Source organism: Calypte anna, chromosome 12 (assembly GCF_003957555.1).
Source record: "Calypte anna isolate BGI_N300 chromosome 12, bCalAnn1_v1.p, whole genome shotgun sequence".
Classification (NCBI taxonomy): domain Eukaryota; kingdom Metazoa; phylum Chordata; class Aves; order Apodiformes; family Trochilidae; genus Calypte; species Calypte anna.
Genome location: NC_044258.1, coordinates 18,358,879 through 18,371,824, shown reverse-complemented (window position 1 = coordinate 18,371,824; position 12,946 = coordinate 18,358,879). Strand labels below are relative to the sequence as shown.

The following is a 12,946-nucleotide window of genomic DNA, read 5'->3' as shown; positions in this document are numbered from 1 at the left end:
CCTGAAATGTACCCACATAAAATTCAGTTGTAAGGCTTCAAAGCCCTTTCAAGAAATCCCTTTATGAGCTTAAGGTGCAGTAACAAAGAACAGTGCAATAATTTATTGTTATTAAATGTATTTTTTTTGTTAATGAAGCATTGAAATTCTAGTCACTTGTTCAGTGCTCTGTGTGTAAACACTGTTGCTTACAAATATTAAAAAATACTCAATTTTGGGAAATAGCTGCTGTTGATCAACTTGCTACTCTTATGCTGGATCATAAAGACAGCCTTCTTTTAAAGACTGTTGGTGTCCTCACAAGGTTATAAACAAATGGGGTTTTTTTTAAGTTGTCTTCTGGTTGCTTTTATTAAGGAACATTTCCTAATTTGCTCATGGAAGATTTTTTTTTTTTCCTAAGTACATCAATCTTTGTATTGCACGTTATATGTAGGTTAATGCCAGGATGTAATGAGACCATACTCAAGTCACCAGTTAAGAGGGAAAGTTAATTAAAACTCTTATTTTGGTAGCATTTCTTTCCCCTCTTTCACACCTCAAAGAGAGAAAGAGCTACAGCCAGGCACAGCAGGGCAGTGGGTCAGCACCCCAAGGTACCAAGTTCTTGCCTTGTGCTGGAGCTTAGTGATGGCACTGAGGGGTTTCTTTCTATCTGAAAAGAATTCTGTTTCCTGAATAGTTGTGGTGTTAGCATTATTTTAAGGTTGGTTAAAGGAAGTCACTAGGATCATGTTGCTGTTTTCATCAGAGCTTTCATTTCAGCAGAAACAGCGGCTTAAGGACCTATTTTTAAGTCGTGCTTATGGCTCCTTTTTGGTTATGAAAATTTAGGGTAGCATAAACCCAGCATAAATTAGCTGTAGGATCTGTTTAATTATATTCTTGCAAATGAGTTCACTTCAGTCCTAATTCTGTCCTCCTCCCTCACGTGGAGCAGCCACTTCTTTCACAAGAGACCCACTCAACTCGCTGAACTTTGCGCATCACATCGCTGAGAGATGTGATTCCAGGCTTTGAGACCTCAAAACTCACTGTGTATTTAACCTTTCCATTTTGCCCATTTCCTAATACCCAACTCCTCTTTCTTTCTTTTTTTTTTCTTAAAAAAAAACCCCAAAACAGATGTTGAAAACTCCAGGACAAAAATGAGGAGCGCCGTGTCGGTTCGAGAGGGCCAGGGAGTGGTGCTGCTCTGCGGATCAACCCCCCGGGCAGGAGGTAAGGGACCTGATCCATCCCAAGCTCAGCCCCTGGGAGGGTCTCCCTGGATATGGGAGGAGGAGGAGGGATCCTTCAGGAAGAGTGGGAATAAGCTCTGCTTTCTGAAGTTAATAGAGAGAAGGGATCCTTGAGGAAGAGTGGGAATAAACTCTGCTTTCCAAAGTTAATACGGAGAGAGAGGGAGAAAAACCAAAAGAGGGGGCAGGGAAGTGCTTGAGAGGATTTACTTCTATCTTTAAATGCCTTTCTAGTGCCTAGCAATTTCTGTGCACTTAATATGTCTGATTTTTATGATATTTCCAGTAATTAATTGAGTATCTTTTGGAGTTAAATTCTGCCCAATTTCACAATTGCTGAGCCTCGATGAATCAAGGTTTCTCTATGACTAGGCAATAAAAGAGTAGAGTTTTGTCTTTAATTATTGTAATATCTGTTTTCTTGCAATCAGGGCATTTGACAGCACATGATGTAATGATGCTGGCATAGTTTAAAATACTGTCTCAAGGGGAGGGAGAAAACTGGATCTGTGGGTTCTTGGTGAGCCAAGAGTTGCATGTTTTATTCTGCATCTTCAGTCTTTGACTAATTGCTATTGAGCCTCAAGTAATATTGGGCAATAAATGGGTTTATTTGTTTTTAATTGATATGGAGTCTCGTTATTAAAGGGCTGTGATGTTCAACATTAGATTTGATTGCAAAGACAAGGTAATACAAGCTGAAAATTTGCTACAATAATATAGGTATTGTGGACTCTTAGATTTGGCAGAGTACAAGCAGACACAGCCATAAAGTGGCAATTTTACAACTGTCTGAGCTTGCAGAATTTTTCTCTCTCTAAACTGATACACACTCTTAAATCATCTTTATAGCCTTACAACAGCTTTGTCTTTTCAACTGCAGAGAAAATAGGTCATCCTCCCAGCTATCTATAAGAATTAGAATGATTAAATTCTGCTTCTATATGCAGTCTAAAGTCTGAATTACTCCAAACATTCCCTATACTTGCATCCTGAGCATGGCTGTAGAGCCAGAGGTGCTTTGGTTGCCAAACACTACAACTTTGCAGTGTTTAACTTTGAGGTGTTGCAAAGCAGGCTCATGCTGCTGAGAATGGTGGTAAAAATCAAGACGTGGACAAGGTGAGAATTCCTTTTGCAGTCAGCAGATGGGATGTGGTTGGCATCCCACACACTAATTGTGATATTCTTGAAAAAGAAAAAAAAAAAGAGAGCTGAGTGTTCCCTGAATTATCAAATAGAACTGTGAATTGGTAGCAGAATTATTTAAAATCCTTGGGTTTGTTTGAGAGTTGGGGAATTAACTGTTCAAGTTTTCAGGAGGCATCATGGAGCAAGGTGGAAATGATGGTTCTTTCATCACTAGAATAAAGATACAGCAGAGTGGCACCAAGGGCACAGTGTCTGCAGAGATGGCCAGGAAGCCTTAGATAAAATATCTGTCCTTTCAGCAGAAGGAGCTGGGGATAGCAGAGATGGTTTAGGAACAGCTGACCTGGGCTGAGGCTTCTGAGGGTTACTCAGCCCTTTCCAGATCAGTGATCTAACTATTTTTTTTTTTAATTTGATTCTTTATTTGTTGCACTGAGCTGTCAATTTCAGACAACACTAATGCTAAAAATCTTCTCGAATACCTTGTTTTCTTTTCCCCTTTTTAGCCCCCAAAATACTCTTCTTTTGTGTTCTGCCATGTTGTGCAATGTTTAAGTTCTTGCTGGCTTGATGGAGAGTTGCTTTTATTTCTTAAATTCTCTCTGAGAAGCCTTCAAGAAAAAGACTTGATTAAATTGTGATTATTCCTCCATATAGAGCATCCCAGTTACAATAGAAACCAATGTTCATCCCAAAAGAAAAACCAGTTCCCATAGTATGGAAAAAGGAAATTGCTTCTCTTCTATTTGTTAGATTATTTTTTTCTTTGCTTATCTTAACCACAGATATTTACATAAATAATATGCAACTCCCCTTTCAATGGGGAGCAAATTATTCATGAATTTAACAGTACTTTTGTCCTTTTGCAGTTTGCAATTCCAGTTCCATCAGGTTATGGACATCTGCAATTTAATCCAACAATGGAATTCCATTTAACTCCATGCACTGGCTCATCTACTGAGCTTCTCTTTTATCTCAGTATTTCCAGTTGAGGGTGCACAGATCAGTTCTGTGTTTCTGTCATCAAATGAGCTGGATTGCCAAACCACCCCAGTATTTTCTTCAGAGTTAGCACATTTTCCCTTTTTTGCCATGCCCTTTTTTAGCAATCTTGCTTGAGATTTACTGAAAGGGAGATTGATTGAATGACTGGCTTTGTGTATGAAGACTTTCCCTCTAATATTTTATTAATTCATCTGTTTTATAGTGTAATGTTTTATAATGTAAGCTGTATTATAATTGAGCAGTGATTGTTTTGATAATTAAGATGTTATCTGTCATCATTCTGCTTCTGTATATAATTTTAATTCTGTTGCAGGGAACCTGTTAAAATACCTTGTTTCTAGCACAGATTGGTAAATCATCTCCCCCACATACTCAAGGGCTAAAAATTACATCTAAAATTGATTTATGTAGATCTCCTGCTCTCTCTTTCAGTTGTTATAACCAGGAAATTCTCCTGACCTCTCTCCAGCCATTATAACTTGTTATGATGCTACTGTTAGGGGTGTTGTTTTAAGGCTGTCAATATAACCAGCATTTCAAAACAAAACTTGATATTGGACACACTCAGCTGGCTGAAAAACATTCATGCAATGCTGATTTTTTTCTTGCCATTCTTGGCAGAATGGAAAAGACCAGACATATGGAGATCTAAAAGTGATTTTTCTCTACTATTGTTTTTGTTCCAAAAACCTAAAGTACCTAAAGAGGGATAAAGCCTCAAGTAAAGCAAATCTGCACATTCCTTGAGGGTTTTAAATTGTGATATTACTTAATGTGTATCTTGATTATCATATCTTGATTGTCTTCAGCTCTCAGTCCTGTTTGTTAGATCACTGGGGGTTTTATTTGTTTAGTGCAGGTGGTTTTACTAATCTGACACTGATTTTGGGATGTCAGAAGGTGTTACTAATTTATGAAGTATATTTTGTTCTTTGAGAGAGGAGGAAGCAATGAGGTTACGTTGCCTCTGGTGGTTTCAGGACTGCTTCCTAAGCAGAGGAAAAAGATGATTTTTAATGGTAGAAGTAAAGATTTGCTTCATTTTTTTTTTTTCCAGATTTTTCAAAGAATCTAGGCTTGCCTGGAAAAACTAGGCATATTTTTTTATTATTTTATTTATTATTTTATTATCTTATTATTGACAGATACATTCCTTGTTATCTTGTTACTGTGTGGGATGTGACCATAACCCATGAGAACTAAAGCAAATGGCAAGAACCTTGCTCTTGCTTTGGAAATTGCAAGGAAATTCTACTTATACTCATGATTAGCCTCCTGTGAGATGTGTTTCAATTTCATGCAGTATGCCAAGATTATTTTGACATAAATAGAGGAGCAAGAATGTCCTTCATCTTGCTGCCTTGCCCTGATAGATGTAGACTTAATCAATAAATGAGACTGTGTTTGAAGGATAGGGATCAATTTAGCTTACAGCTTATTATTTTAAAGTTGTGACAGGCTGATAGGAAATTACATTAGATCATGGAAAAATAGATTCCAATTTATTGCTCACTGCTTGGTATGACAAATGTTTCAGTGAATAATGTCATGTCTGTTGCAAATTAGTATTTAGACTTGCAGATTTCTGCTCGTGTCTCTTGCATTGCCACTTGGAGACCTGCAAGTTCCAGCATGTGCTTCATGAATAACGTGGCATGGGAAGGATCTCAGATGCCAGAATTCTTTTGATGCTTTGATTATTTCTTTTCCACAGCTCTTGAATACTAACGTGCTGGTTTTCAGGGAACTGTAAATTGAGTTGACTTTACTTTTATTTGGCTTTGAGGGCATTTCATAGCCTTAAAACAAATCAAAACCCAACCTGATAGGCCTCAAGAATACAGTTTCTTTTCTGCTGCCCTTCAGTGTGTTTTCAGGAGGTGGAAAGCATCCTGGTTTTGCATCTCTACCTTTTGCTTTTGTTGCAGATTGTGCTCATCTAGGCACGAGCAATAACTCATCCTTGCAGTAGCCACGTTCTGAGCTTTTTGCAGAAAAATGCATTCTAAGGAGAACAGCATTTTGAGTATTGCAAAAGCAATGACCTTAAAAATGGTTCCATAGTGTTCTCAATCTGCCAAGGAGAAATGGTATTTTTATTTAAAAATATATTTCTCAGTAGTCCTGCTGGTGCCATCATCATCATCTGCACAAATTTCAGCTGACAGTTTGAAATCAAATGGTACCCCAGAGACACTTAGATTTGTCCATGGGAGGGACAATAGTACATCTTCACAGCTGGATTTTACAGTGATTTCTATCTGTCAAAGCATTATTTTCACTGGCAGGAAAAAAAAAAAAAAAGTTTTGCACTGTCTGTCCTGCACTTTATCAAATTCTGTCTTTCTAAAGCACTTCTTCTTTTGACAAAGCTGTGTTCCAGGCTGAAGTAAACCAGACTATAAAATGACTATCTCCTTATTTATATATTTGTGCAACATTTGCAGCTACCATGTTTTAAAGCTGGAATAGAGGTGTAGAACTGCCCTAAGAAAATTTTTAATGAGATTCATGATTTGGGAAGGGGGAAGATGGACCAGTGAGTTATCACTCTTCCAAATTCTTCTGAACTCAGTAAATTCCATATTTGATTTTGTACACCAGTGACACCAAACATAGCAATGTATCAGTATTTCTCTTATTATTTCTTAGATATTTGGTTTTGTCTTCCTTTTCTTAATTTCTAAGAGAGGTATCTAGATGGTGAAGGAAGGCTTAGCAGAGCCAGGGAGTCAGCAGACCATAAAGCCTGGAAACATCTGGGAGCTGTGATATTTATGAGAATATTGGCTCTTGTAAATCCTGCTCTACATCTTGAATACCCATTGCTAAATGATTAGGGAAAGATTGTAGCTTTTTATCATTCTATTTAGGGAAAGATTCTAGCCTTCAACCCTCCACATGTATTTGGGGTTTTTTTGGGGTTTTTTTTTAAGTATACAAATCAGGGAACAAACCAGGGTTTTTAAATCTCAGTATTTTAAAGCTAGTTAATTATTTTCCATTAGTGAGGTGAGAGAGCATGTCAGAACCTCTGTGCACTGAGGGATGCAATTTCACCTAAAGCCCAAGGAGTTTTGCTCAAGATCAGCTCCTGCTGGCTGCAGTACTCTTGGTTTCCACTAAAGCTACACAGAGATTTTAGGACCTGTAGTACAAGCATATATATCATGGGCTGGTGCTGGAGAGAGCAAAGAGCAAAGCAGACTTTGCTGGGACCAATGCTAGATAAAGGCTTCATCAGTGAAATGTATGTGAGCACCCCAGAAGACCTGGAGAGATGATGGGATGTGCTGATACCTGGAAAGATGATGGGATGTGAGCCCTTTATCCTGAACCTAAAGAAACTGAAAGAGGAAGCAATATGGGACAGGATTGTATTAATGGGACTCTGCCTGCTGGGAATGTGTTGGAAAAAGGGGAGGGAAAGAATGAGGGAGATAAATTAGGTAGAACAAAATCAGGTAGAAAAAAAGTTCAGGTTGAGCCTTTTCACTTCCCCAGCCCCAACTCAGATATGCCCTGGGAAAAAGAGGAGAAAATGGGCCAACTGGCTTTGGCCCTTTACCAAGATTATTTTTATCCCTAAATTGTTACTGTGGGGTTTTTCTCCTCCAGCTCTTTATTATCTTCTGTACTAAAATATTTGAGTTTTTCCTAAGAAAGAGGGTAATTGATCAGGAGGAGACAGGAGGGAGATGGCTGCAGTCCCAGCCCACAGTCAGAGCTGATCATTACACTCTTAACAGGAGTCCTGGAAACACTTTTTGGTTTTTTACAGGGTTTTATTGAGTGTCTTCTAAATGAGCCCAAGACTACCAAGTGAAATTTGTCATTAATTACTCCTTCTGCCTAGAAACATTAGTACATTCCTCTTAAAATTTAGATTTGGGTGATTCCATGAGTTTCCTTGAGTTTATCTCACTAATAGTTAACATTCAGATCAAAATCAGATATGGTTGAGCTGAAAATAAGCTGAAAACTATCATCTTAAACTATCCTCAAAATTATTATAGGCAGGAAGCAATTTAAAATAGTTTCAACTATTGAAAAAGCACAACAGAGTTGTTAGAAATGCTCTGAGCAATTACATAGAAAGTTCTGAGGAGGTGATTAAAAGAACAATTTGTCATTTGAAATGGATGTGCCTAATGGTTATGTATTTAAATATTGCTTCCTAAAGCAGTTTCTTACTTTTCTGCACAGTTCTGGAGCAGGAGCAATTTGATGGGAGCTGGTAGAGTTTGAATGACACAGCTAGTCTGAAACAATTAGTTTGAAATGTGATAAAGAGAAACTAATCCATCATCCTGCACAGCTACAGGGGGAAGGTAATTGGGTTTTTATTCAGCACTGGAACCCAAATGTAGAAAAGCATTTTGCTAGCCTTGCCCCCATTAGCATCTGGGCTTCCTGTGGAGCACCAGGGAAGATTTAACCTGCCAGTTCAGCAGCACTGGGATCTTCCAGGGTCATGGTGGGTTTGAAACTGAACACTTAATGGTCAAAGCCCATGTGTGACAGGAGAAAAAAAGGGGGTAAAAAGGCAGGGAGGAGGCAGAGCTGTGATGCTGAGCTGCTGCTCCAGCAGATGTGCTGCTTGGAAATGTAGTTAACTTGAGGGTTTTTTGTGGTATTAATAAGGAAATAATGCTGCCAGCCTTGAACATCTGTGTTTCCCAAGGATAAGCTTAGAAGTGTTTACATTTTAATTACAATGGAGTGCTTTGCTTTTAATACAGTTTGGAGAGACTTAGAAACATCCTACAGATGACCTTGAGTGGGGTGGTTTGCATCTCTGGAGCTTTATCACCTGGGACAGCTGGGGACCAACTGCTGTGTGCAGCTACTACTTGGCCACTGCATTTTTGGGGCAGGAGAACTAGAGAAAAATACAATTTATGCTGCAACTATGGCAAAGGAATTGCAAATTTTATTTATTTACTTCTTGCATCATTCTGGCTCACTAAAAGGGGACCAACTGCTGTGTGCAGCTGCTACTTGGCCACTGCATTTTTGGGGCAGGAGAACTAAGAGAAAAATATAATTTATGCTGCAACTATGGCAAAGGAATTGCAAATTTTATTTATTTCTTGCATCATTCTGGCTCACTGAAACTCTCACTAGAACAGGGGGACTCTTAACCATATTCCACTTAAACTGAAAATTGGGTGTTAGCTGAAACTGCAAGGTTCCTACTTAAGCCTAAAACATTTCAATATTCTCATTAAAGGTGTAGATTGAAATTGCAAGATATTACACAGGTCTCTCTCACCCTGCTCTTGTTGTTTTGAGCTATTCCCCCCACAGAAGTTGCATGCCTAATTACCTGCACAGCATGCTGAAAATTGATCCTTTATATCTTATCTCCAAAGTAATTCACCTTGTATGCCAGGACGATTAATGGTATGCATTAGTTTCAAATCAGAGTGTTTCCATTATACTCTGGAATGCCCTGAGTTTCTTCAGGATATGTTCTCTTTTCTTTTTTCTTTTTTTTTTTTTTTTTTTTTATTTTTGTAGCTGACTCAAATTTCTGTCATGTAATTTACATTTTGTACAAAATAGCTTCTTGCAAAGGGAAGGAGTTTTTCTAAAGAGTTTGGGGGATGGAGGGAAATTTAGAAGCATTTATAGATGCCCACACTTTTTTTTTTCTCCAAGTTGGGGAAATAAATAGGTTTACATGTATTTAAACCAATTATTCATTCCTTACGCCTGGTGACCACAATTCAAGCTCTGTTATAGAAATAATGACAATTACAAAACTAACCTTTAGGTAAGAAACATTTTAAGGAGTGAACTTGCTACCTTACAATTTATACAGAGACTGAGGTGGGACTGCAGCTCAAGGCTTTTGCATTATTAGTGCTATAACCACTTCCATGCAAACCATTCAAGATCCCTTTGGAAATACAGCCTGAGTTGGATTTTGTTTTTCCCAGCTGAGCTCACTAAATACAGTTTTTCAGTTTCTGGGCATTTAATGTGCTCAAAATTATACCCGAAGCCCCTGAGATGTATTTCAGTATTTCACAGTATTTCAGTGTTTCCAGTAATATTCTATTTTCTTTGCCAAATTGATACAATTTTTGATAGTGGCACCTAAAGACATTATAATATCCTATTTATGTCTATGCTGGGGGATCCCATTCTGGGGTACATAGAATCAAAGGATCCCAGACTGGTTTGGGTTGGAAGGGATCTTAAAGATCATCTAGTTCCAACCCCTTTGGACACCTCCCACTAGGTAAACACCTTATTTTAGGACTGCAGTATGTAAGATTTTTATTTATAATAAAACCTTTAACATTTGGTGGAAAAAAACCCAAAAAACACACACAAAAAAACCTGAAATTTGCTTTTTATTTTATGGCAGATAAATGCCTTGCCCCAAGAATACCCTTGCAGATAGTTGTGCTGGTTTGCACACAAAAAACCAAAACTTGAGTAGGAATTTCCCCAAGTGAGGATAGCAAAGCAGGGATGAGAAGTTTGAAGGCAGTGGATGGAAGGTAAAATGTGTTCTAGCCCTGGGGGCACTCAGGGCAGCAAACCTGAACCCATCCCAGTGGAATCCTCTGGGATGAAGCTGCAGTGACCTCAGGATGCTTTATGGCTCTGGGATTTTAATGCACTTCACCTCAAGCAGACTCAATTCCTAATTCCAAGAAATTTGGGGTTCCCAGGGAGAGCTGGGACAGAGCTGACCTGTGTGTAGGGACAGACTCACCTTTCTGTCTGCCCCACAAAACCACAGAATCTCCTTGGGTCTGTGCTGTAAGAGCTTATTCCTTCCTGAGTGATGCTTTTTCTCCATTTTCTGTCATTTCTGCACAGTTTGAGCTGAAACTGGGCCAAATGATGAGCTAATTGGTTCCTTCCTTAATTATAGAACCTGTCATTATCCTCTCCAAATCAGTGTTACTTTTCCATCGCTTGTAACTCTAAGGTAGATAATTCAAAATAGCTGGTTGGTAGGAATTTCCAAGTATTTTAATTGCAGTTTCTGTCATTGCTAAATTCTGCTTGATTACTTTCTTGCAAACAAGTTTTTAAGAGCCATATCCCATCCTCTGGGTTAGGTGGAGTGCCAGTGGAAGAGAAAATACCAGAGAAAATAATCTGAATTAGAGAACTAATAATAGAAATTAGAGAACTAATAAGAAATAATACAGTTTTGGGTATTAATTACTGAAGTTAATCTTTTTTTTTTTAATAAAATGGGTAAGACATTGTTCAGTCAACTTGATGCACTCAGCCCCAGCTGTTTCCATTCCACTTCACTTGCTGAAATCCACTCATTTTGGAACATAAGAACTCTAAATCTGTTTCAGGACAATGTCATTGACTTCATTTGCTTTTGGATGTTTTAGAAATCTAAATTTAGAAATTGAGGTGTGCATTACAGGGCTTGCAGGTACATATTAAGCAGGTCTGTAGGAGCAGTGGTCTAGAACAAAAGCAGCCAGAGTTGCTGGGGGATGATGAGCACAAGAGACCTTCAAAATTTCTGCACAAAATAAACTTTATAAACTATCCTTTTCCTTTCTCTCATAGATCTACATGCCCTTTTTATTTCTTCAAATTTTTGCTGGCTTCCTGCATCACCCTGGCTTCCCACCACTCCTCTTTTCCCTTAACTTCTGTTTGCAAGAAATAAAATAGTCCTGATCCTATTCTTTGGTCTCCCACTGCTACGTTGCAGCCTCTCTTAGAGGAAATGTGCAGCATGATTGAAAACCACAATTTCACACCCATGTAAAGGAGCTAAAGTGTTAATTTGACCCCAATTAAAACCCACTAAAACTGTGGGGTTAAATCCCCTCATATTCCTTTAGCAACACTGAATTTACCCAGGAACTGATGATGCAGTTTCTGAGGCTGTCATCCAAGTCCCTACTGATTTAATTGTTGAATCTTGTAAAAATTTAAGTTATAAACCAACAGGCAATTTCTATAATCAATTTTTAATTGAACTCTTAAGAGGCACAAAGTGCCTGGAAGAATAGAAGTGTGCTGTGTGTTGGGGCTTGTAGGCTGCGTGGTAAATAATAATCAAATAATGCAAAATAAAGAGGACAAACCAACTGAGATGCAGGAAACAAATAAAAATTGAGTAATAACTGTAATTTCCAATACCTTATCCATGTAAGGTTGCCAAGTGAGGAAGAAAATGCATTGGAAAGCAAAGGCTTAGATCTCCAAGGAAGCCCAGGAGAGATATATTACTTCCATTTATAACAGAAAATCAAGTGAGAACTTGTAATTGACAGAAAGGGAGTGAGTTTATGTCCCTGGAGGTGCCCTAGGATCAGCACCAGGCAAATGGTGTAAACATAATAAATCACAGAACAAGTTGTTCAACATGATTTTTTTTTTTTTTCTTAAAATAAGAATACAATTTCCTAAAGTATAATAAATATAAAATGAGATATGGCTGTTGGGCACTGGTATAAAACCGCCCTGCTCCCTTTTTTAAGAGAGTTGATGAAAATATCTGGTGAAGGGGGAACTGGGTTTCCAGGAGTGCTTGTGCATAGGCTGCTGAAGGAGCCAATTAAACTGGAATACACTTTGTGTGGATCCCATAATTATAATGACTGATTTCTATGAGTTTAACCCAATATAATAAGAATGAAATCAAGCTGCTTATTTCCCTGCTGTGTATCCAAATCTGTCCATCTCCTTTGAATGTTTTGAATAATGTATTTTTTTCTCCTTATTGTCTTCGTTGCTATTTTTCTTTAGGAATAAAATTGAAGTACAGGAAATGAGTAGCTCAATAAATACCAGAACCAATAAAGCCTGGCTTCCCACACCTTTCTGCCTTGTGGATGTCTGAGTTTGATGTAGAGCAAAAAATGTAAATTTTCATTTTCTTCCAGTTCCTGAGTTGATTCTTAAGTCAATCTACAGCCTTTCCCTCAGCCTGGTGGTCACTGCCTTCATCCAGCTGCTTTGTCAGAAAGGAATTATACTTTATTTTCTGGTCATTCCCATTTAGAAACATTATTTTTGGTTTAGCGGTGACCAGAACACAACCAGAATGCTGCCCACCTCCTTTCCTCTCCAGTGCTGGTGAGCAATGAGCCCAATTCTCCAGCAACCCAGTGCCTCTCATCTTGGTGCTTTTATTGTAAAAACCTTTTTTTGAAGACTCTACAGAGATTTTTTTTGAAGATTCTATGGATATTCTCAGTCTGATGAGGTTGTTATGGCACATCTCAAAAGTCTTGCTGAGGTCAAGACAGATCATGGGGTTGTCCTTGCCTCTGCACTGACTGTTTTATCTTGGCAAATCTGGGTATTTCTTATCATAAATTAATGACACCTCATGCTAAAAGCACCTCTAAGCTGTGGTTTCCCATGAGGAGACACTGTGAGTCCAGAAGCAGAGATGGCTGTTTTCAACAATAAAATATTTCCAGATATACCAAAGGTTTCACACTTGAGAAAAGCCCTGAAATTGTTAATTGTTCATACACTGCAAGATTATGTTAATGGAAGGAGCTTAAATATTAATAGAATAAAATAAAACTCAATGA

The 12,946-nt window shown here is 38.2% G+C and overlaps 1 protein-coding gene across 1 annotated transcript in view; it reads left to right on the top strand.

Annotated features, from left to right (window-relative positions):
* LOC103535134 (contactin-3) overlaps positions 1–12,946 on the top strand; it is a 52,390-nt gene that overhangs the window by 1,517 nt on the left and 37,927 nt on the right. The window contains exon 2 of the mRNA XM_030458670.1: positions 1,126–1,221. Within this exon, the coding sequence (XP_030314530.1) occupies positions 1,126–1,221 (96 nt within the window). The remainder of the gene's footprint in view (positions 1–1,125; positions 1,222–12,946) is intronic.